The sequence below is a fragment of the Micropterus salmoides genome, unplaced genomic scaffold, assembly GCF_014851395.1.
Source record: "Micropterus salmoides isolate LMB-PRFRI ecotype aquatic unplaced genomic scaffold, ASM1485139v1 Ms_hic_scaffold_2, whole genome shotgun sequence".
Lineage (NCBI taxonomy): Eukaryota > Metazoa > Chordata > Actinopteri > Centrarchiformes > Centrarchidae > Micropterus > Micropterus salmoides.
The window spans coordinates 25179768-25201706 of NW_024041150.1; the positions used below are offsets into that span (position 1 = coordinate 25179768).

The 21939-nt window shown below is 43.1% G+C and overlaps 1 protein-coding gene across 1 annotated transcript; it reads right to left on the reverse strand.

Annotated features, from left to right (window-relative positions):
• Positions 1-798: 798 nt before the first annotated feature.
• Positions 799-21817, reverse strand: hdlbpb (high density lipoprotein binding protein b). The gene is given in 31 exon segments (XM_038732699.1): positions 799-2085; positions 2337-2465; positions 2467-2496; positions 2838-2954; positions 3078-3257; positions 3486-3511; positions 3514-3628; positions 3836-3970; positions 4097-4201; positions 4289-4416; positions 4720-4861; positions 5232-5450; positions 5856-5971; positions 5974-6076; positions 6191-6409; positions 6856-6987; positions 7105-7191; positions 7280-7393; positions 7494-7598; positions 7724-7863; positions 10913-10991; positions 11837-11941; positions 12096-12203; positions 13169-13375; positions 14609-14824; positions 15090-15296; positions 16657-16872; positions 18059-18210; positions 18525-18626; positions 19833-19912; positions 21699-21817. Coding segments are annotated over 29 exon segments (3801 nt in total). The 5' UTR covers positions 18601-18626; positions 19833-19912; positions 21699-21817; the 3' UTR covers positions 799-1992.
• Positions 21818-21939: the final 122 nt, after the last annotated feature.

The window sequence follows — 21939 nt, forward strand, 5'->3', positions numbered from 1 at the left end:
TTAGCTTAGTTTAGCATGTCGGCTGAAAGCCCGCCATACGTTCCTCTGTTATTCGGTCACATAGTGTTCCCTACGCAAACCTAAATGTAGAAGAAAAGTCAAAACAGTATTTGTACAGGTCAAAAGAAAAGACTTTTAGTTGAATTTTCCCCAAAGGTTTGTGCCGAGAACGCCACATGACCGAATCAGGGAGTTACGTACAAGGTGACGTCACAAAATGGTGCTTTGCTCTGTTTTAATGTTAAAACATACATCTACCAGCACCTCTAGCAGCTCACCAATAAAACCACTGTATCTAATTAGAAATGTGATAACGACTTTGCGGTTTCAGACGGTGTGAACTAAGAGGAAGCCACTGCGCCCAACTTTTTGCCAAGAAATAGTTAACAGCACACAACTTATCCTAGTCCCACAACCCATCCTTTTCGGTCCCCCCCCCCACCAGGTTCCAGCCTTTATGCTAAGCTAAACTAAGCTTTGATTAAACTGACTGAAATCTGTGCCAATTGTACGGTTTAGCAACAGGACGTGTTGTATTCAGTCAGAACTGGAGAAAGGAACAAGGGGGCAACAAACCTTTTTGCTACAAAATATATCTAAATACATGTGAATCACTTTAATGAGAGAAAACCAAAGTGCAGCTGTAGATGTGGAGTGTGTTTTATGGAAGGGGAGGTCAGATTTTAAGCAGCGTTGTGTGCATGTTGACAGTAAAAATCAAGTGTTAATGACGAGCTGAGAGGGTAAAAACCTCTAAATGAGCTCTGAGAAGAGAGACAATCAGACAAAGACAATGTGAAAGTTTGGTTCAGCTTCATTCAAATACACATCTTAACTCGCACACACACACGCGCGCGCATACAGTCTTCCAAAATATGCCAGAAACCAACAACAATAACAACAAAAAAATCCCACACAGTTTAAAAAAATAGCGAAAAGTTCTTTGTACAGTTACACATAACAACTGTTAACCCTGACGTACGGCATTCACTCCCAAACATAAGGTTAAAAGCATCAAGCTACAGTGGGTGCTTTTATAAAAACGCATGATCACAGTAGTTAAAATAAAACGGCTCCTTTCTTTTTAAATAAATAAAACAGTTGTGACCTTCATTACAAACAAACTTCCATGTCTTTTGATTCATCATGATTGAAAAAGGAAACCTCCAGTAAGTCGACTACAGCAGCTGTTTTTGCTCCCAGCTCTGACATAAATAAAAAGGGGATCTACAAACACCTGTGGGTGAAAGACCTCCTGAACACACACACACACGCACGCACACACACGCACGCACACACACACGCACGCACGCACGCACACACACGCACACACACACACGACTGGAGAGGTGAGCCAATGAGAAATCTCCTTGTTAAAAACCACAGGAAATGAACCTTAAAAGATTTCACTGTTTACAAACTCTTCTTGCACAGCAAAACTCCGCTGGTTTTTTTAGGAGCTTAAAAAAAATCCAAGATTTAGCTGTCGTTACTTGGATACACGACCACCACCTCCCTGAAAGCGTCTTGCTTCAGGTGTCCGAGGAGATTTGCCCTACGCTCTGATTCGGCACACTCTGAGGACTTTAAACATTTCTGATGTACTGCAGCGAGGTGACACATTTTCAGGAGTAGTTTTTGAAATGTTTCAGCGAGAGGCAGAGTGGGATAGCAAAACTGTGAAGAGAGCACGCAATGTTCTGTTTTTCCCCTCTCTCTCTCTTTTTTGAGGGGAGGAGGAGGAGGTACTAAGAAGAAAAGACAGATAAGAAACAAAAGAAGAGATAATTCTCCCAGAATTCATTGTGGCTGGTTGTGGGAGGACGGTACAAGGAGTTTACAGAGAAAGAGAGGCAAAGGGAGACTAACGAGAAGAGGAGGAGTGAAGAAGGCGAGCAGCAATTTGATAAGAGATTTGTTTTGTCTCTCATCATCTACTTTACAGACTTTTTTTTTTTTTTTTTTTTTGTCGTCCCTCCAGGTGAGGCGGCTTCAGAACTTCTTGGGACCCCAGGCGGACGCTTGCTTCGGCGCCACACCTGTCCCAAACGTGGGGAAATCCTCCGCACTGCTCATGTCGGGAGCCTGAAACAAACAGATGCAAAGTGTTTGATACGCTGCACAAATAACGTGGATTCAAGGCAACAGGCTAAATGTACAAAATATAAAGTGTGTCTCTCTGAAAGTTGCAGCTATATACACATTTAAAACTCCTTCTCTAACCCATCTGCAGATAGTGGTCTCTATCTGTAAATCTGAATCAGTTGAAAAGAGGAGATATGCGTTATATTTCTACATTCATAAATGAGTGTAAGGTAAAAATCAGCACATCCAACCTTGTTCCCTGCTGCGTTCCAGGGGGCGTCCCGCACCACAAAGCCCTTAGCCGGACCTCCGCTGCCATCATCCAGTCCTCCTGCTCCCCCTCCCCCTCCGTAGCGAGATGGAGGCTTCATGTACGCTGCCCAAGGTTTCCGTCTCGGTCACGCTGAGCATCTGAGAGCGGAGGGAGGGGGAAGGGAAGGGAGGGGAGGGGAGGGGAAAAACTGCTCTTCAAACAACCCAATGAACCTTTTGTTTTGAACTTCGCTTCCTTTTGCTCCACCCTGCTGTTGCTGGGTTCTTTTTGTGTATTTGTATTTAACATGTTCACATTTCAGGTGCTTATATAAACACTTTTATTTAAAAAAAAAAAAAAGGATGACCACACTAAGCACTGCTAATGTTTACTGTTGTCTTGAAAAAGTGCAGTAGAAACTTTGGCTACTCGGAGTAGAAACACAATTTCTATCTATCGTGGAACATGTGTGACTACTACTACGTCTTCGTGAACTCACATATTCCTCCTCCAGGTTGAGCAGGTGGTCGATGGCGTTGTCGACAGTCTCAGGAAGGCCCGTCACCGTCACTTTGTCGGGCTCGTCGGAGCCTGGCTGAGGGAACCTGATATCCACCTGAACACACGAACAACAGGTGAAAATCAAACAAGATACGATAACAGAATGTGAACTTTTCTCCCCTGTATTCAGAGTAAAGATTAAACTGTGAACACACACACAGAGCCTAACGAATCTGACCTTGAACTCCTCCATCAGCTTGCGGATAGCTTTGCCACGCGCTCCGATGATGCGAGCGTGGGTCCTCGGGTCCAGATGCACATCATGGCTCACCATGTCCTGCAACTCGGCCACCAGCTGCTGGATGGCCTGACGCGCCTCCTCTACGTTACGCTCGTACCCGGAGATCACGATCAGATCCTGGGAACGGGGGGAGTCCAGGATGGGAAAAAAAAAAAAATCAGGAACATGTACATTTCAAAAAAATTGGTTAAAAGAGGATAAAGCCGTTTGAATTGGAAAGTGCCCATTAAGAGCTGAAGATAAGCCAGTTATTAATGAGAAAATACATTTAAAACATATTTTAAATGACTTTGTGGCAACATGTAATTTTTATCAACATAACAGCCTTAACACAAATAAACACACCTGCTGCTCGTCTCCTTTGTCGGGAACTGGATGCTGACGTCGTGGTCCTTCCTGATCTGAGAAATGACCGCTCCCTTGCGGCCGATGATCTTGGGATGAAACTTTGGATCCACAGACATGGTTACCTTGAAACTGCGCAGGGCCTGAGAAGTAGAAGCGGCAGCAGAGACCTTAAATATCTTCAAATATCTTTACAATGTATGTAATGGCAATTATTAAGTCCCTTCAGGAGCTGGTGTTACTCCAGTTTTGTCTGACAAGAAATACAACAGTAGAACAACACTTTAACTGCCAACATACTGAGCGAGTAATAAGGAGACGTAATGCACTATAGTTTTACAGATATGTACCCTGTCCTCCTGCTCGGCCTGCAGTTCTTTGACCCTCTCCAGCAGGCCCTGTTTGGCTCGCTCCGCGTTCGCTGCCAGGCCCGTCACCTTGATCACATCCAGCTGCTTCTCTGGCTGCGGCACCCAGATGTTCACCTGTGAAACCACACACAGACAACATGCAAGTAAATGTACCCCAATAACCAGGCATGTTTAAAACAGCTTTTCTCACTGTATCACCGATCTGAGCAGAAGACAGAGAGCCACAGAGTGCACGCTAACCTCGTACTCCTCCATCATCTTCCTGATCCCACTGCCCTTCTGGCCGATGATGTAGCGATGCAGCTCGTAAGACACTTCGACGTCCTCCGTTATGGGCACCAACGCCTGTGGGAAGAAGGAGTGACTCGATAATTAATGAGGAAAAAAAGGAATAGACAGAATCATGTCTGTAGGAAGGAAGACGGTGCCTACCAGAAGGGCGGCTTTAGCCAGTTCACACCTCTCTGCACGCCCAGCGATGGTGATGATGTCACACTTGCGGGGGACAAACTCCGCCTCCGGACTGACCTCACCATTTTCCTGTGGTGGAGCATCCTGACCTGTAATATTACCGCAGATAATGGATTGAAAAGCCAGTCTTTGGCTCGCCTCTTTCCCACATAAACATATAATTTTGGGCACAATTCCAATTTCAGTTACAGAGAAATTAACTTGTTATTATAAGATCCTAATCTAAATTAATATAACTTTGATAAATCCATAATGTGACATTAGATGTTATAATACCTGCACTCGGAGAGCAATACTTGTAAAGATTTGCTTTTATGCAACATGTTAACAACAGTATTAGTATTACTGAATAGCTGCAGGTGCACTTCTCTTGTGTGTTATATGTTTTGGACCTGCAGCACTGTCGTCTCTCTCGGGGAACTTGATTTGGACCTCGTGCTCCCTGGTGATGTGCTGGATGCGACAGCCTTTAGGCCCCATGATGGCACGGTGGTAGCGCTGAGGGATGGCCACCTCCACGCTCACCTGGGACTCCTGCTCGAGCAAACACACATCACGCTTGATATGACACGTTTGCTGCTCTGAAAAGTTACATTACCTAAAAAAAATGAATTTGTCTAGATGTTGAGTCCTTGAAGACAAAACTAAAAACAGGAGGTAGGACCTCCTGATCTTGCCTGAAATAACTGCAGCTACTAGTGGCAACATTTTAGTGACAAACCACAAGAATTAGATTGAGGTCCTGTGATTTAGTGGCTGACTGACCTGAACACAGATATTGAGGTCTTCTCTAAAACATATTTTTTGAGGGCAAAATTGATCAAAATGATAATATACAGAAAACATATCGTAATGACCTGAATTTCACTCTGTATTGTTTCTTTATTTCTCAAATGTCTCTCACCAGGTCCTCAATGATCTCCTGGATGCGTTTCTTGGCTGCCTCCACACAGTCCTTGGCTCCCTTCAGAGTGACCCTCTGACTATTGGCTCCCGTACGGGGGAAGCTCACCGCTACTCCACCGTACTCCTCTGCCAGCTCCCGCAGCACCTGGCCTCTCCGACACACAAAGTGGCGGTGGTGGCGAACATCTACGACCATGCTGTCCTCCACCACGTCATCCTGGAGAGGGAGACAACAGGCGTGTAGTAAGTGGAGGGTAGAGAAAGGGGCTACCTATGAATGACAGTTTTTCAAAATATCTTTCCCTTTTTTATTTACAGAAGTTTAGGCAATTTGTATTTCTTCTTCTTCTGTTTTTTACTTTGCTATTGCTGAATTACTGTGTAAATAAATTTAAAATAAAATACAACCAGAGAAATATTTTGAAGTATTAGTGTAGTATAGGTAGGGATAATTGTACTTATATAGAAAGCTGAGATAGTAAACCAACCAATAAAAGAGATGATTGAAAAAGAAAACAAAAAAGACTTAAAGGTAAAAAGACTTAAAACTAAACTTAAAACTAACTGCAAGATAAGATGAATATGTCATTTTACTATCAGATAAATGCAGTGTAGTGATTACCAGGTTTTTGACCAGACTTTCCAGCTCCTTCTGGGCCTGACGTACGGCTTCCTCCTTCCCTACGATGGTGATCAGTTCCTGCTCGGTGTCGTCCGGTGACGGGAAGATGATGCGCGCCCCGTCCTGTCCCGCACACGTCGAATATTGGCTCCACCGCGGCCGATCAGGAATTTATGGTACTCTGGTTTGGCCTGCAGCTCGACTGTGAAGTTGTTGACTTGCTGAAAAGGGCAGGAAGGAAGAAAAGAAAGTAAAGAGCACAGGAAAGGGATGTAAGAATATGCCCCCTCCTTCCTTTCTACAGTAACTCACTTCTTTAAACTTTGCCCACCCACCTTCTCCTCGGCCAGCTGCAGCAGCTGTTTCTTAGCCTTCTCCACCTCGCCGGCGGGCCCTCTGATGGTGACCTTGTCTGAGCCGGAGCCCTCGGAGGGGAAATGGATGTGGACACCGCCGCAGTCTTCCATGATGGAGCGCACGAGGCAGCCCTTGGAGCCGATCAGAGAGTTGTGCAGCTTGGCGGGGATGGTGACCTCCATCTCCTTAATGTTGGCCTGAAGGGATGAAGAGAGAAACGAGAGCCATGGAGATGTTGTGATGCAGCTACAGTTACAGCATTTTTGTCCTTTGCCTAATCCCTCCTTTGATTATACTGGAATCAAACTTTGAGCATGAATGCTCAATAGTTTATCATTTTTTCCACCTTTTAAAAAAAGCATATCATCATTATTATTATTTGGCCATTTTTCTGTCTTTATTAGGTAGAAAGAGCAGAGACATGACAGGAAATAAGGGAGAAAGAGATGCAACAAAGGTCCCTGGTTAAAGTAACCATATCTCATGGTGTTCCTCAGCAGATATAAGCTGCTCAGTTGTCAAGACGTTTCATACTGCCCTGTGATGACGACCAGACCATTTCCATCCGATGAGGAAGAAGGCAAGATACGGCTGAAAACTCATGCATCTAGCAACAAATGACGTTGAGGTTGACGTCTCTCACCAGCTCTCTCTGGATGGCGAGGATTCGTTCCCTGGCTGCCTCACAGTTGCTCTTCTTGCCCGTGATGACGATCATCTCAGAGTTACTGTTCTCTGTCGGCAGGTCGATCTTAGTGTTCGTCTCTTCACGGATCTGGCGGCATGAACATCATCTGTTATTAACATAATGTAACATAACAATATGGCTAAAACACCTGCTTAAAACAGTTTTCAACGTTGGAATCAGACATGATCATTTTCAGTGTCTCACCTTTTTGATGTTGGCGCCACCCTTACCAATTATGTTTTTGTGAAACTGCTTAAAGATGGGAACGGAGAGCGAGAAGCTATTCTCAATCTACGACAAGAAAGAAAGCTGCTGTGAGGTCAAGCGTAGAGAGACGGAGACAGATCAAGAGACACTGGTAGAAAACGGTCGCTCGTACCAGGTCGGCAATGATTTTCTGGAGGAACTTGGCACACTTCTCCACCTCGTTTTTCGGCCCTCTCAGCTGGACAATGTCACTCTTCTGAGATGGGTCGGGGAAATTTATAATGACCTGGAAATAGATGAGGTAATACTCGTAAAATTAAATTAGACCTGGATAAAAAACAAATTAACATTGATGAATAGGCGAGCTAAAGAGCAGTAAGGGTCACCTCAGGGAACTTATCTCGAACTTCTTTGATCTTTTCTCCCTTCTGGCCAATGATTGTCCGATGGAACTTCTGGTCCACGATCAGGTCTTTGGTGCGCTCGTTTTCCTGGAAATGTAAAAAAGTGTGGGCAGGACACTTAAGAGTTTGTGTACGGAGATTTTTTTTTTTTGCTTTATGCCGACCATTAGAATGAATGAATGAACCAACCTAAACTTTGACCCCATTCTCACCATTCTCTGGACCATTTCAATGAGCTCTCTGCGTGCCAGCTGGACTCCTTTAGGGTCTCCCTCGATCCGGACCAGGCCGCTTCGTTCAGAGTCCTGGGGGATTCGTACCGACACTTTGTACTGCTCCTTGATCCGATTGACTGTAGCGAGGGTGAAGAAAAGCAAGCACGGTTGGATAATGTGACAGAACGTTTTTCCACCAACATCTTCTGAGGATCAAGACACTAACCCCTGTAGGCCTGAAAGGTCGCTGTAAATAGTACGTAGGTTCATCTGTCATGGAGCCAACTTTAAGGCATTTTAAATTAGCAGTAGAAAAGTCTTAACGGTGGGGTACGCAATTCTGGAGACAGCTAATCCAATACACTTCTTGTCAATTTCAGTGAATATCTCCTCACGGTCCGCTAGCTGTCCGTTCAGTGCACACGCTGAAAAAAAACCCTGGTGTTTATACGTAGCACTGGCTCTGTTAAAGGCAATCGGCACAACATGTGACATTTGTGCTCGTGCTCAGGACAAGGAGCAGTAAGAACAAAAGGGTAAATGAGGTAAAGGAGAAGATCAGAAAGCAGTTGCTAAACAGCTGTGTGACTTTCTACAGAGCAATAGTTTATTTGAGGATTTTCAGTCAGGATTTAGAGCTCATCATAGCACAGAGACAGCACTGGTGAAAATTACTAATGACCTCCTTATTGCATCAGACAAAGGACTTGTCTCTGTACTGGTTTTATTAGATCTTAGTGCTGCATTTGATACCATTGACCATCAGATCCTATTGCAGAGACTGGAATATTTCATTGGCATTAAAGGAACCGCTCTAAGCTGGTTTAAGTCCTATTTATCAGATCGATTTCAGTTTGTACATGTTAACGATGAGTCCTCCATGCACGCCAAAGTTACTCATGGAGTTCCTCAAGGATCTGTCCTTGGACCAATCCTCTTCACTTTATATATGCTTCCTTTAGGCAATATTATCAGGAAACATTCCATTAGCTTTCATTGTTATGCAGATGATACTCAGTTATATCTATCGATCAAGCCAGATGAAACTCATCAGTTAGCTAAACTTCAAATGTGCCTTCAGGATGTTAAAACCTGGATGACCTGTAATTTTCTCATGTTAAACTCAGATAAAACTGAAGTTATTGTTCTGGGGCCTAAGCACCTCCGTGACGCATTATCTAAAGATATAGTTTCCCTGGATGGCATCGCCTTGGCCTCCAGCACCACTGTGAGGAATCTTGGAGTTATCTTTGATCAGGACATGTCGTTTAAGTCCCACATTAAGCAAATTTCAAGGACCGCCTTTTTTCACCTACGTAATATTGCGAAAATCAGGAACATCCTGTCTAAAAATGATGCAGAAAAACTAGTCCATGCATTTGTTACTTCTAGGCTGGATTACTGCAATTCCTTATTATCAGGCTGCTCGAAAAAGTCCATTAAGACTCTTCAGCTGATCCAGAATGCTGCAGCACGTGTTCTGACAGGAACCAGGAAAAGAGATCACATTTCTCCTGTTTTAGCTTCTTTGCATTGGCTTCCAGTAAAATCCAGAATAGAATTTAAAATCATTCTTCTTACCTACAAAGCTCTTAATGGTCAGGCACCATCTTATCTTAAAGAGCTCATAGTACCTTACTACCCCACCAGAGCACTGCGCTCCCAGAATGCAGGGTTACTTGTGGTTCCTAGAGTCTCCAAAAGTAGACTAGGAGCCAGAGCGTTCAGCTATCAAGCTCCTCTCCTGTGGAACCAGGTTCCAGTTTGGGTTCAGGAGGCAGACACCATCTCCACATTTAAGAGTAGGCTTAAGACTTTCCTCTTTGATAAAGCTTATAGTTAGGGCTGGCTCAGGTAGTCCTGAACCATCCCTTAGTTATGCTGCTATAGGCCTAGACTGCCGGGGGATTTCCCATGATGCACTGAGCTCCTCTCTCCTCTACTTTCTCTCCCTCTGTATGCAACCTTATCCCATTATTGCATGTTACTAACACAACTTCTCCCCTTTCTGGTAGTCTTGTGCTTTCTCGTCCCTCTCCTCTCTCCTCCTATCACTTCCTGCAGGTTTTCTGGCTCTGGAGCTGTGGAGTCTGGATCTGTGGCTGCGGGTCGCCTGCTGCCCCCGTGTTCCTACTCGACACCCTCTACTGCAACGACTATTGTTGCTAGTCTTATTGTTATTATAATCATTAACATTACGATGGTTACCATTAACACAATTATAAATATCTGTACCATTTTTCATTTAGTTTATAGCAACATTACCTTCGCTGTCTGTACCTCTGTGTGTATATTGTGTAGGCTGCCTCCCTCCCCTCTCTCTCTCCTTACATCCCTCTCTCTTTCACTCTCTTTTTCTCTCTCTTCTCTCTCTCTCTCTCTCTCACCCCAACCGGTCGAGGCAGATGGCCGCCCACCCTGAGCCATGGTTCTGCTCGAGGTTTCTGCCTCTTAAAAGGAAGTTTTTCCTTGCCTCTGTCGCCTAGTGCTTGCTCTTGGTGGGAACTGTTGGGCTTCTGTAAATATCATCACAGAGTACGGTCTAGACCTGCTCTTTTATGAAAAGCGCTGTGAGATAACTGTTGTTGTGATTTGGCGCTATATAAATAAAATTGAATTGAATTGAATTGAATCAGAAGAACACAGATTGAAAAAGAAGAGCCCCGTTAATATCACTGAGGTGGAGAGTCCTCCGAGAGAGGCCGTTGTGCTTGACAGGAACCGAGGCAGACCACAGCCTCTGTGCGCCATGACGGCTGAAACTCTTTACAGCCACCTTTCAAGCCCTTCAGACTTTATTACCGCAGATGTTAAATGTCTTAAAGTTGATTTTAGTGCATGCCAGATTGCTTGTCAGAAGCGCAGAGTCATAATATGATCACTACAACAGACACACGACATAAGTATGCCACAAAATATGATCATAGTGCTGTTGTGGAAACCAGTTTAACACTTAACACTCTGTATGACTCCATCAGTGGACAACCACACGAGTAATCTGCACAAGATGCTAAAACAGGAACAACATGGCCATCTGGTGGATGATTTTCTCTGAAGCGCTTCATCCTATCATCAAGTTCACATATTTAAAAATGGCTGGTCCCCCTGGCATTTGAACTCTGAACCCCAGCAGCGTAGATGTCCCAGTTTTTTCTGTTGCGATCAGCAGAGCAGAAGTGTACTCACTGTTGGCTCCGTTCTTTCCAATGAGGTGTCTGTGGAAACGCTGGTCTATGATGACTTCAGTGTAGTCCATCCTCACCAGCTGCACACAGAGATTTCAGATTTGTCACAGACCTACAGTGCTGAACCCCATCAAATACATATCTATTTATTATTCCTTTTTCTGAAATCTCTCAGCTTTCCCACGTCTCTTTATTCTAAGAGTGAAGAGCCTCTGATACAACACTGCTTCATGGCATTTCGGGTGAAAATGCTACAACTACTTTGAATTAAATGAGAAATAAGAATTCAGAGCTTTTGACTGTGTTATGAGCCTTTGAAGATCACTAATTGCCTTTTTTATTAAGGCAATTAGTGATTAATACCAATCACCTTTTTGTAATACACATCACATGTAGGGCTGCAACTAACATTTTATTATTGATTAATCTGTAAAAGCATTTTTTCTATTAACTGATGGTTTAGTCTATAAAACAGTAAAAAATGCCAACCCCAATTTCAAACAGTCCACGTTTGTTTCGTCTGACAGACGTTTCAAAACACTAAGAATAGGTTTAAAATTATATAAAAGCAGTAAATCCTCACGTTGAAACAGATCTAAAAATGCCAAACACCATCTAGTGTTTGATTAATAACCCCGTACAGTTTTACCTTTTTTACATCAATATTCTTCCCCGAGATTCTTCACCCCATTTTACAGTCAACCACATTTTTAATGGAAAAACTAAATTCTCACTGTTATTGTCAGATCTGTTATTGTATCTTTGGTAAATGTGTCGGGAGAGTGCGCCGTGTTTGTGGCACAAGTTGTTGATAAAGATTCTGCATCTTATTAACAGAAACGTGATAATTTCACAGAGCAGCTACACTGAGACACAGTTCAGATGTAGTGCGGGTTTTTACACTTTCTACTGAGTGAGTACTCACCAGGTCCTTGATGATCTCTTGTATCTGAGCCTGAGCCTGTTCCACCTCCTCCGTTGGCCCCTCCAGACTGATGCGCTCCTCACCGTCCGTAAACTCTATGTGAACCTACACAAACATGATATTACTGTTCACCACTCTCTGTTGATGTGAATGATTTAAGATCCCACTCACTGCCACTGGAGAACGCCCTTTATCCTACACGCTCAAAGTGTTCTGTCATATTGTAGAAGCAGAACGTGTGTTTCATCTCTCCTCTTACCCGTGGTAGCTGCTGTGTGATCCGCCCGATGTTCTGTCCTTTCTTGCCGATGATGAAGCGATGCAGCCAGGCCGGAGCAGTCACCTCCATCACCATCACACTCTTCGCCTGCACAGGGACAAAAGGCTTACAAGTTAAAATCTCTCTGGCTCAAAATAAATGCTTAGACTGATTCACCAACAATAAATAAATGGCTGGAAAGTAAAGCTGCACTAACAAATATTTTATATTATCAATGGATCATTGTTTTGGTTTTACAGCCCACAACTTTACTGTTTTGCTTCATTCTCACCGCTCTCATCAGCTGGTTTTAACTAAAGTGCTCTGATAAACCTACTACACACCACCTACTGATGACCCTAGTGGAGCATTTAGCAGCTAAAGAGCCAGATATGAACAAATGAAAGCTTTTGTTTCTCTCGGTCTGCGTGACGTGTAAATAAGCAACTGCCTTTGCCATATCAACTTCATGAGGTGAAAAGTTTTCAGCTTGTTTTGCTGCACCCGATATAAGTCCATAAGATGAAAACACAAACTACTAATAATATTGAGAAATTATCTATGCATTAGATTGTGGACTAAATGGACACTACATCTGTTTAAATGGTGGAATATCGTGCTTCTTCCACGCTCCTGTGTACCTTACTTATTTCCCTTTTTGTATGCTGCATGCGTCGACAATTACAAGCTCGTTTATGCACCCAAAGATTTTAATGTACCTGCCTTTCAATAATTGGGATGTGATCGTGCCTGTTAAGATTGTACTACATGCAATGGCGACTGAAACTTGTTGGAGCTGATCGATGTCGAACAGCAGTTACTTTTTACTAAAACGCAGAAATGAGATAACGTGTATGTACGACCCTTGAAATGCTTGAGGCAGGACAAGACGCAAATGCGTAGGAGGAAATGCGATGCTAGCAAGCCGATCAATCACAGTTCCTGCGGTCTGCATCGCTGTGACGTGTAGTTACATTTTTGGGGAGGTGCGTGTCAGGCTACAGCGTAGATCCAACACAGAAGTATAAATTAAACTTTTCTCATGGATTTTCAACCTCCCCTCTCCCCCTTACCTTTGCGTACACCTGCGTGAGCGCCGGCCCCAGCTTGTCAGGCTCCCCCCTGAGGATGATGGTTTCTGAGCCAGAGTCCAGAGGAGGCATCTCCACAGACACCCCCGTGGCCTCCAGGATCTCCTGCAGGGTGTTGCCCTTTGGACCTATGATGTACTTATGCTGAGACTTCTTCACCTCCACAGAGATGGTAGTGGTCTTCCTCTTCTGCAGGGCGGAAAGCGAGAGGATTAGAATGAGTGAGCAGCCCGGAAAACACAACGGTGGTGAAAGGACGGACAGCAGGAGGAAGTGGGGCAATTGAGGCGCACAGTGAGGGATGGATGGTAAAAAACAGGTGACAGAAAGAGGAATGAAAGTCAGGAAACAGGAAGGACTGAGGCACAGTAAGACAGGTTAGAGACTGAAAGCGAGAACAGAGAAAACATGTGTTTTTTCCTCTCATACATATGCACTAAATGACATTAGCATTCTTATCCTGTTGTTCGCTGGTGAAATCCAATTTTCTCTGCACATAATCTCCGGCTTGCCTATCATCAGCGTCCATCTAGCGCGCGCACACACACACGCGCGCGCACACACACACACTCTCCGTGCTGCCGCCATCCATCCGTCTTTTCCTGTAAACGTCTGTAGAGAATGTGTAAATTTCTGTGCGGTAGAAAATACAACACCACCACTGTTGAACACAATGATAAAACCTCCTCATTCCAAAAACACACCGTTTGTCTGACTCTACCAAACTTTTTTTTTTAATTACAGAAGAGGTTTAAGGAGGTAGAGAGTAAACGAGTGGTTAAAGGGAGACTGCGGTGAAAACAAAGAACCACAAAGTTAACATCTGCAGTCACGTGTGTGTCCTGCCATAAAGCCTTTAACTAAACCCATATCTGCTCGCTCACAGCAAGTCATTCTGGGTAACAGCAATACCTGAATGTCTAAAATGTGAACGTAAGTCAGAACAAGAGCAGTTAGGAAAGACTGGTCCCTGTCCATGATTCAATTTTCTTGTGTTGCTGTTTGTTTTGCTTTTTAGTTTCTTGCTATGCTTACTTAGATATTTGTGTGCGTTCTTAATTTACAATCCCTTGAAATTTTGATGAAAATTACAAAAACTGATCAAATAATCATCAGTAGTGTTAGAATGAAAATATTTTTTAAACTGATTGACACAAACATGTTGGAAAGAAAAAGAAAAGTTTATGAAACTAAAAGAACTTGAGGAAATGCAAAATAACAGAAATAACAAAGCATATAGACAATGAGCATAGTGAGCACAGAGAAATCATCATTTTTACAGTTGACTGCAGAGAAAGAGACAAACAAGGGCATTTAACAAACTTTCCCAGCGGAATCAAACTGTGAACGCTGCAGTTAAATGGTTAAACTCAGTTAGAACGAAGATACGTGAGCTCTACAAAACCTTTTGAACAGACGCACCTTGTCATCGTAGATGGCTCGGATGCGGCTGAGCGCCAGGGCGACAGCCTCCTTCTCCCCGGTGATGACGATCTCGTCCTTGGGCAGACTGGGCGGTGGGATGCTGATGCGAGCGCCCGTCTCCTGGCTCAGCTCCTGCACTAGCCGGTTGTGAGCGCCGGCGATAAAGGGGTGGAAAGCCTTCTCCAGGGACAGACGCTCCACAGCACGCTTGTCCTGGTGAGCGTGACGACGAGGAGGAGGCGGCGGCCATGGTTAGGATTAATAAAGTATCAAAAAGAAATTCGATACATAAATCAGTGAGTTTAACTAGCATCTATAAACAGACAATTATAGTCTTCAGCTCTTAATGGCGGAGTCACAGAGTTATTAGTATTTACTCACTCGTTAGTCTGTTGCAATTCTGATTAACCCTCAACCAAGTTAGCTTTCAGGCCGACATTTCTAAAGATCACGTCACAAATTCAACACCACGGCTGACCTGTTCAGCAGAGATCAGAAGTATTTCGTGGCGTGCCTTCTCGATGCCCTCCTTGGTGCCAGTGATGCGGATGTTGGCGCTGGGGTCGTCCGGACGCGGAATAGCAATCTTGGTGGCGGTCTTCAGCTCCAGCTCCTGCAGCTTCTCACCGTTTTTACCAATGACAAAACGATGGTGCTCCTTGGGGATGGCAACCGTAGCTGAGGCCTAAAGGAGCAGGAGGACGTTTTAAATTTGCATTGATCCACTATAGAGAAATGGCAGCGCATCATTGGATCGGGGCACATTATTTTGCATGAGCTGACTTCATTAGCGTCATACAGAGCTCTCTCAGGAGCTCAGATTCAGATATATTCACTAAAATCCACAATTGTTGATGGGACACCTTCAGGAGTTGTATGCTATGAGAGAGGGGAATATTAGTTTTATAGTTTCACAGTAACTGGATGAAACTTAAGTAAAGTAATAATGAAAAGTTTTCAGTAGGTAAACAACATCAAAAGCATTCAACCTTGCGAAGAGGACAAAGTGTTTTTCTGCACTATTGTATCAATAACTGCAACTCAGCTAAACAGGTGGACCTCAGTGCACCAACTGAAGTGGAAATCAGCATGTTTGCTGCTGAAGCCCAGAAAGGCCACCCTTGGGAGCTGACGGTCATTTTTCAGCTCAACTTCTTGTCCTAAAGTGGCGTGCCTGCACAGAAGCTGTGGCTTGAAGTAAATGTCCCTGCGTTATCTTCTAAAATAAACCACTGTTGTGATATTTTGTGAGGATAGAAAATCAACCAATACCTATAAAAGTAACAGATTGTAACAATAAAACGTCGCTGGTCCCGTTTATCAGTTTAAGAGGTGCAATCTGTCATCCACTGGTATTTTTCCATGGTATTCACGATCAAGACAAAAAAAACCCTGGTGAAACGCTTCCTTTCAGTCACGTAAAGATAGACGTTCCTAAATACAGGAATGTGTAATCCATAAAAGCACAACATTATTCAAAACCAGAAGACAATGTGCCAATTTGTTGTTTCACAGAGAAAGAAGTTGCAACGGGCATTTTTAAAGTGGCTAAATTACAGTAATTACACTAATGGTAATAATCTCACGACTGACTACAATTGTGAAAATTAAAGCAACAACTTACATTAATTTTATTCAGCATCTTGGGAAAATTCAACTTGCTGCAATGATAATTCAACTCTAATTTGCAGCAATGGTCTTGACCAACACATGACGCATTTGATTAATACTTACATTCCATGATTATATTAATGAATGTTTTCTTTTGTTACTGGTTATTTATGCTTCCCACATTCCTGCTTTTTACATATTACAGTATTAACTCACCACACAAGGAGGGGCCATGTTCCTTTAGGAGTGTAAAATAATGGTTATATTTAAAACAATTTAATTCCCTTTATTATGTTAGGATACAGTAACACATTTTTTTCTACTTAATCTTTATTAAGTCAAAAAAGACAAGTCAAGAAAACCCTGCTGCCATGCACTCAGTGTCCCACAGTCCAAAGGTTTGGACATCAAACACACTATGGCTAAACAACTACCTGCGTCTGTAGGCGAGCTACGATCTCCTTGCGAGCCTTCATGACAGAGTCCAGTTTGCCGGTGACCATGATGGACAGGCCCTGGTCTTTGGCCAGGGACAGCTCAATGTGGGCCCCCGTCCGTTGCATGATGTCCAAGCACACTTTGGCCTCCTCCCCCTCCCCAAACTGGCTGTTGTCTTTGTAGCGACGCTCCTCCAGGGGCACATGGAACACCTACGTTGCAGGGAAAGTGTCTCATTTGATTATTGTTTATGATAACCAGTAGGGCTGAACAATTAATTGCATTTGCGATATTATCGCGATGTGATAAAACGAGATTTTCTAAATCGCAAAGGCTGCGATTACACTCACATGACACACAAGAGTAAAGCAGTCTGCAGACGAAGCATCAACTTCGCACCTTACCCTGTACCTTGACTTGTTGTACAATGGCCTTACGCTTGACAGAAGCTGACAAGACAAAAACTTTAGTGTCACACAGGAAATGAAAGTAGCACCCGCCACCTGCGGGTAACTTGGTGGTGGTGGTGGGTAAAAACTCAGGTGTTGTCGGAGAATTACTAAGCTTATCTTTTATAAATGAGAGGCGTCACTTGGTTTTATTTTCGTTGGCCAACTTTTTAATTGAACCTCAAACTGAGTATTTTTTGTTTGCTTCCTGGGATACAGAAAGGTGGACTAGAACTGAGATAAGGACTCATTAATTGGTGGTTGAACTGTGGGTTTTGTATTAATCTCTTACTGTATAACACACTGTGGGGAACTTAGTTCTTGTGATCTCTAGGTAGGCCGACCTGATGATATTAGACCTATATCATATACATTTAATGCCATGACTTGACTCTTAAATTATCTTTCTCATATTATTAAAATTTGATATTTCTTCTCCACCATAGCTCATAATAATAATTTGTGCAATTCATGCATCACCTAATTTCATCATAACACAGGCCTGACCTACAAGAAAGAACAGTGTGTGTTTAATCTAGCTAATATTGTGTTGGTGATACTATACACTGATTTACTGCTTGTCCGTTTTGAATAATACAGGAGATAAGGGGCTTAAAAATTTATCGCATTTTAAATCGCAATATTGGTATAAAAAAAAATAATAATTTAAATCGCAATTAGATTATTTTCCCAAATCGTTCAGCCCTAATAACGAGTGCATCTTATTAACCAGCTCTACTGCTGTTTTAGTTATGGTCAGAAAAATATTTAAAGAGAGCAGAAGAATGAACGACATCAAGTGTTTTACTTTCATTCTTATCTTTTGCATGAAGGATAAACATTAAAGTCAAAATAATATGTAAATTATTGTTCACATGCAAACTTTCTTCTTTCTTTAATGTGTTCACTCATTACATTTGTATGTTTATACAGTCAGTGGCTGCCTGACCTGGGTGATGACAGAGGCTTTGATGGGCCTGATCTTGCTCCCCCACGCTGGAGCCGGCTCCCCGGCCTTCTCCCCTGGTGCCCCCTTCTCTGGCAGCGGAGGGAAGGCCTCCAGGTAGGTGGGGATGTAGGCCTCATCCTCCGGGACGCAGCCTGCCCCGGAGAGACGAAGATAAATAAGGCAAGGATGGAGGAAGAAAACAGCAAGCATGTATGGATGTATAGGAGGAGGATTATTTAAAAGGGAAGGACGGATAATATGTATTGTAACTCAAAAATCACAAGGGTTAGGTATCAAGTATGATGTACAGTACAAGAAAACAGAGAATACACAGCAAAGCAGGAGAAAATCTAAATATGTTTACCTGATCTCTCGGGCTAATAAGTGTCTAACTAGCTTGGGCTACCGGGGCGAGACCCATCTAACAAAAGTAAATACAGGTAAGTAGATGACAGCCCGATGTTACCTGTAAGGTCCTGGTCCTTAAGGCCACTGCGATGCTCCGCAAAACTCTCCGGGGTCAACACTGCAACTGAGCTCATTGTTCAAGACTTATTCCGCTGTTCCACTAAGACAGACAGGTGGGGAAGGACGGAGTGCAAAAAAAAATGAATAAATCAAAAACTATAATGTCCGAGGAGGAAATTAGTTTGCTGTGTCTGCATGAAATTTCATATTCATAAAGTACTAACTCTATAATCCAAAAGCAAAAAGCCATCAGGAATACAGAGGCAGTTTCAAACTGCTTCTGTTACATTGTTCCTCTCCCCTCCCTCGAATGCACTGTTGTATTCTAGGATTGCTTTCCACAAGCCCCAGCAGATTAAGGCTGCCTCTGTGGCATTGCTACAGTGCACCGATGCTGCACGTTACACCTGAGATGCTCCAATTAACACTTTACAAGCCTCAGACAAACACACGGTGCCACAAAGCCTTAGAGACAGGGTTATCATAAGTCATAACACTGAGAGCTGTCCTCGACTAAAAACAAGTGTTGCTGGCATTCCTTGTGATTCACAATCACGGGATCTTGTCCAAGTCTTCCCCGGGCACTTTTACTTTTTTACCTACAAATCTGCTCCTCTGACTGTGCATGTTCTGCGAGCACAGAGAGGGGTCTTGTGATTTATGGAGGAAATTGCATTTTTATGGCCACAAACAGCTGGTGCAGCAATAAAATAAAAATCATTACAACGCTAAAACGCACACATTTACGAGAACCTGGTAAAAACTGTTCTCTAATTAACAGCTGATGGCAGAAATCAGCCTTCGCCTCTTCCTTGGTTTCCATTTTTAAGATAAAGTCATGTTCCGAAATAATAGTTGAGCTGTCTTAAATTATAGGCAACACTAATTTTGACGTAATATTTTTGCTTTGATAACTTTGATGTTTTTCCTCACGCATAAAAACAGGCATGCAAATCCATCCCCTCGCTGTGTGACGCTTCTGGCTGAGCACAACAGTGACTTTGTGTTTCTTTCTTCGATCTGTGAAATGTTCCAGTAGGATTGTGTCTCCTGAAATGTTACTATAGGCTCCCAGTGTTCAGATCATAACTGCCACGTGAAATCTGCTCATGCTGTTAAAGAAGCTGTAAAACCCCCTCTACAAGGCAGGAAAATGTAATTACAGAAAAAAAAGTACAATGTGCATCTCAAGGAGGAAGAAGCAAGTCTTTCGGGAAATATTTAATTGCAGTAACACCAAGTTAAGAACTGATCAAGCAGACGTAGCTTAGTCTAACTGTAAAGTACAACGTGAGCCCAGGCTTACCTGCAAAAGGTCAATTGCCAGAGAGTCCGTCCAGTTAGCGGCTACCGTAGGCGCTTCAGTGTGAGTGTGTGTTTCAGCTCCTGGGTACACACAAGAAAGGGGAGAAAAACTAAAAGTGAACACAGGGAATCAAAAAGCTCTACAGCACGGAGGCTGGGTTAATTCTGTGAACACCCACACTGCACTGCACCTTATACTGGCTGGATCTGATTCACTCTCCTCGTCTCCCTTCCCCTCCTCTCCTCTCTCCACATGTCTCTGCCCATTGTCCTATTTTTACAGTTATACCAATTCAAATGTAACCACCAAATGTGAGTCTGTTCTGTGCTTTGTGAAACACAAGGTCCCTTTCTTTTTCTCTCACTCGATTTTTTAAGTTCAGCCCCTGGTGTCTGATACTGGGTTCACAGGGGAAAAATAACTCAACCCCACGGCAGTCGGATGGTCAGGTATTACAAACGCATGCTGTGCAGCCAAAGACTGTTGTAATATTCCCATTTCATGGACAGGTGCAGCCAAAAAATACATGCAGGTTTTAAATATTTTTCTCTGTGAAAACATCATACAGCCTCAGTGAAGAGCTCGAGAACAAGCCGACAGATAATCTATGTAACCCTGCCAAACACTGTGGAATATGATTTTAACAATCTTAAAGCTGCTTACAAAGTAACAAGGAGGATAACTGTATGTTAAAAGGAAATGGCAGAACGCAACTAAGTACATTTACTGAGGTATAGTACATGCATTTCCAGTTTAAGCTACTTTATACTTCACCTTACAACCTGTTGTAATGTGACAATAAATCTACCTTGTACCTCACTACATTTCAGAGGCTAATATTGTACTGTTTGCTCCATTTACGTTCACATCTACATGTATTTAACAGCAATAATTACTTTGCAGAAACAGACGCCATAATGAGCTTATATGATGCATCATAACAGATTAAACTACTCAACAGCAAACAGAGATGCTAAAATTAGCGCCTCCTAAACCAAATACTACAGTCAAAGGCTACTTACACATTAATGCAGCAATATTAATTAATGCACGTGTAATGTAATGTAACCATTCTCCCATATAATGAGTACTTTTACTTTTTAAATGTGAAAATGTATTTTGCTGTTAATGCTTAGGTACAATTTTGAACGAAGGACTTTTAATTGTTTTATTTTGACAATGTGGTATAGCTACGTGAGTAATTACTCTCAACACTTCTTCCACCATTTGTTAATGGGTTAATTAAGCAACTAACGTTACAGCCGCAACTCTCCTATTGCTAACAATCACATTAAAATGCAACAAAGCGAGACATGTGGAGAGAAACAAAGAGCACTTGGCTCTCTGCAGCATGGTAAAGCGTTAACTTTGCAGCGGCTGTGACTATAAACAACGCTTTGTTGCCAATTCTCTACAAATAAATAAGAAATATAGACAAATGAACCGTGCACCGCGCATGCTAACTCGTCGCATCTCTCCTCTAACATCTTTATCGCTAGCTTGAGGATGCCCTGCATGGCTGGACCTGTTAGCATGAAGGCTAACATTAACCCTCTTCTCACGAACAAAAGCCAAGTGATTCAAACATTGTTTAGCCTGGCTGGCTAAGCTAACACACATCGCTGTGCTCCGACCTCAGCCTCGGGGTGATTAGCCGCAAGGACTTTCTGATAATCGGCTAAAAACAGCCAGGCGGACAGATAACCAGCTCCAGCTCGCTGTTAGCTCCGGGGGCGCCAACCTCGCTAACCCCGGCTGCTTCTCGTTTTATAGTCTAACCGGCTTTCTAGCTACCATGCCTACACGGTGACTTTCTCCACGGTGTTCACATTTAAATACAAAGTGTAATAAATACAGAAATCATACCTTTCAGAGAGAAAATATAGCAGAGGGTGTGTGTTTGACAGGTGAAGGTGTAAACACAGATGTGATTGGTCTAGGAGCATTTCCTCTGCCGGCGGAGCGATACAAACATGCGCTGCGACTCACCTAGTATAAAGGAAATGCCGCAGTATCTTTGCGCAGCAGGAGCATCCAAGTTAAATAGATCCGCGCGATTGTGTCACTCTACTCACTCTATGGTGATATTCGGGTGTGAAAGAGCCAA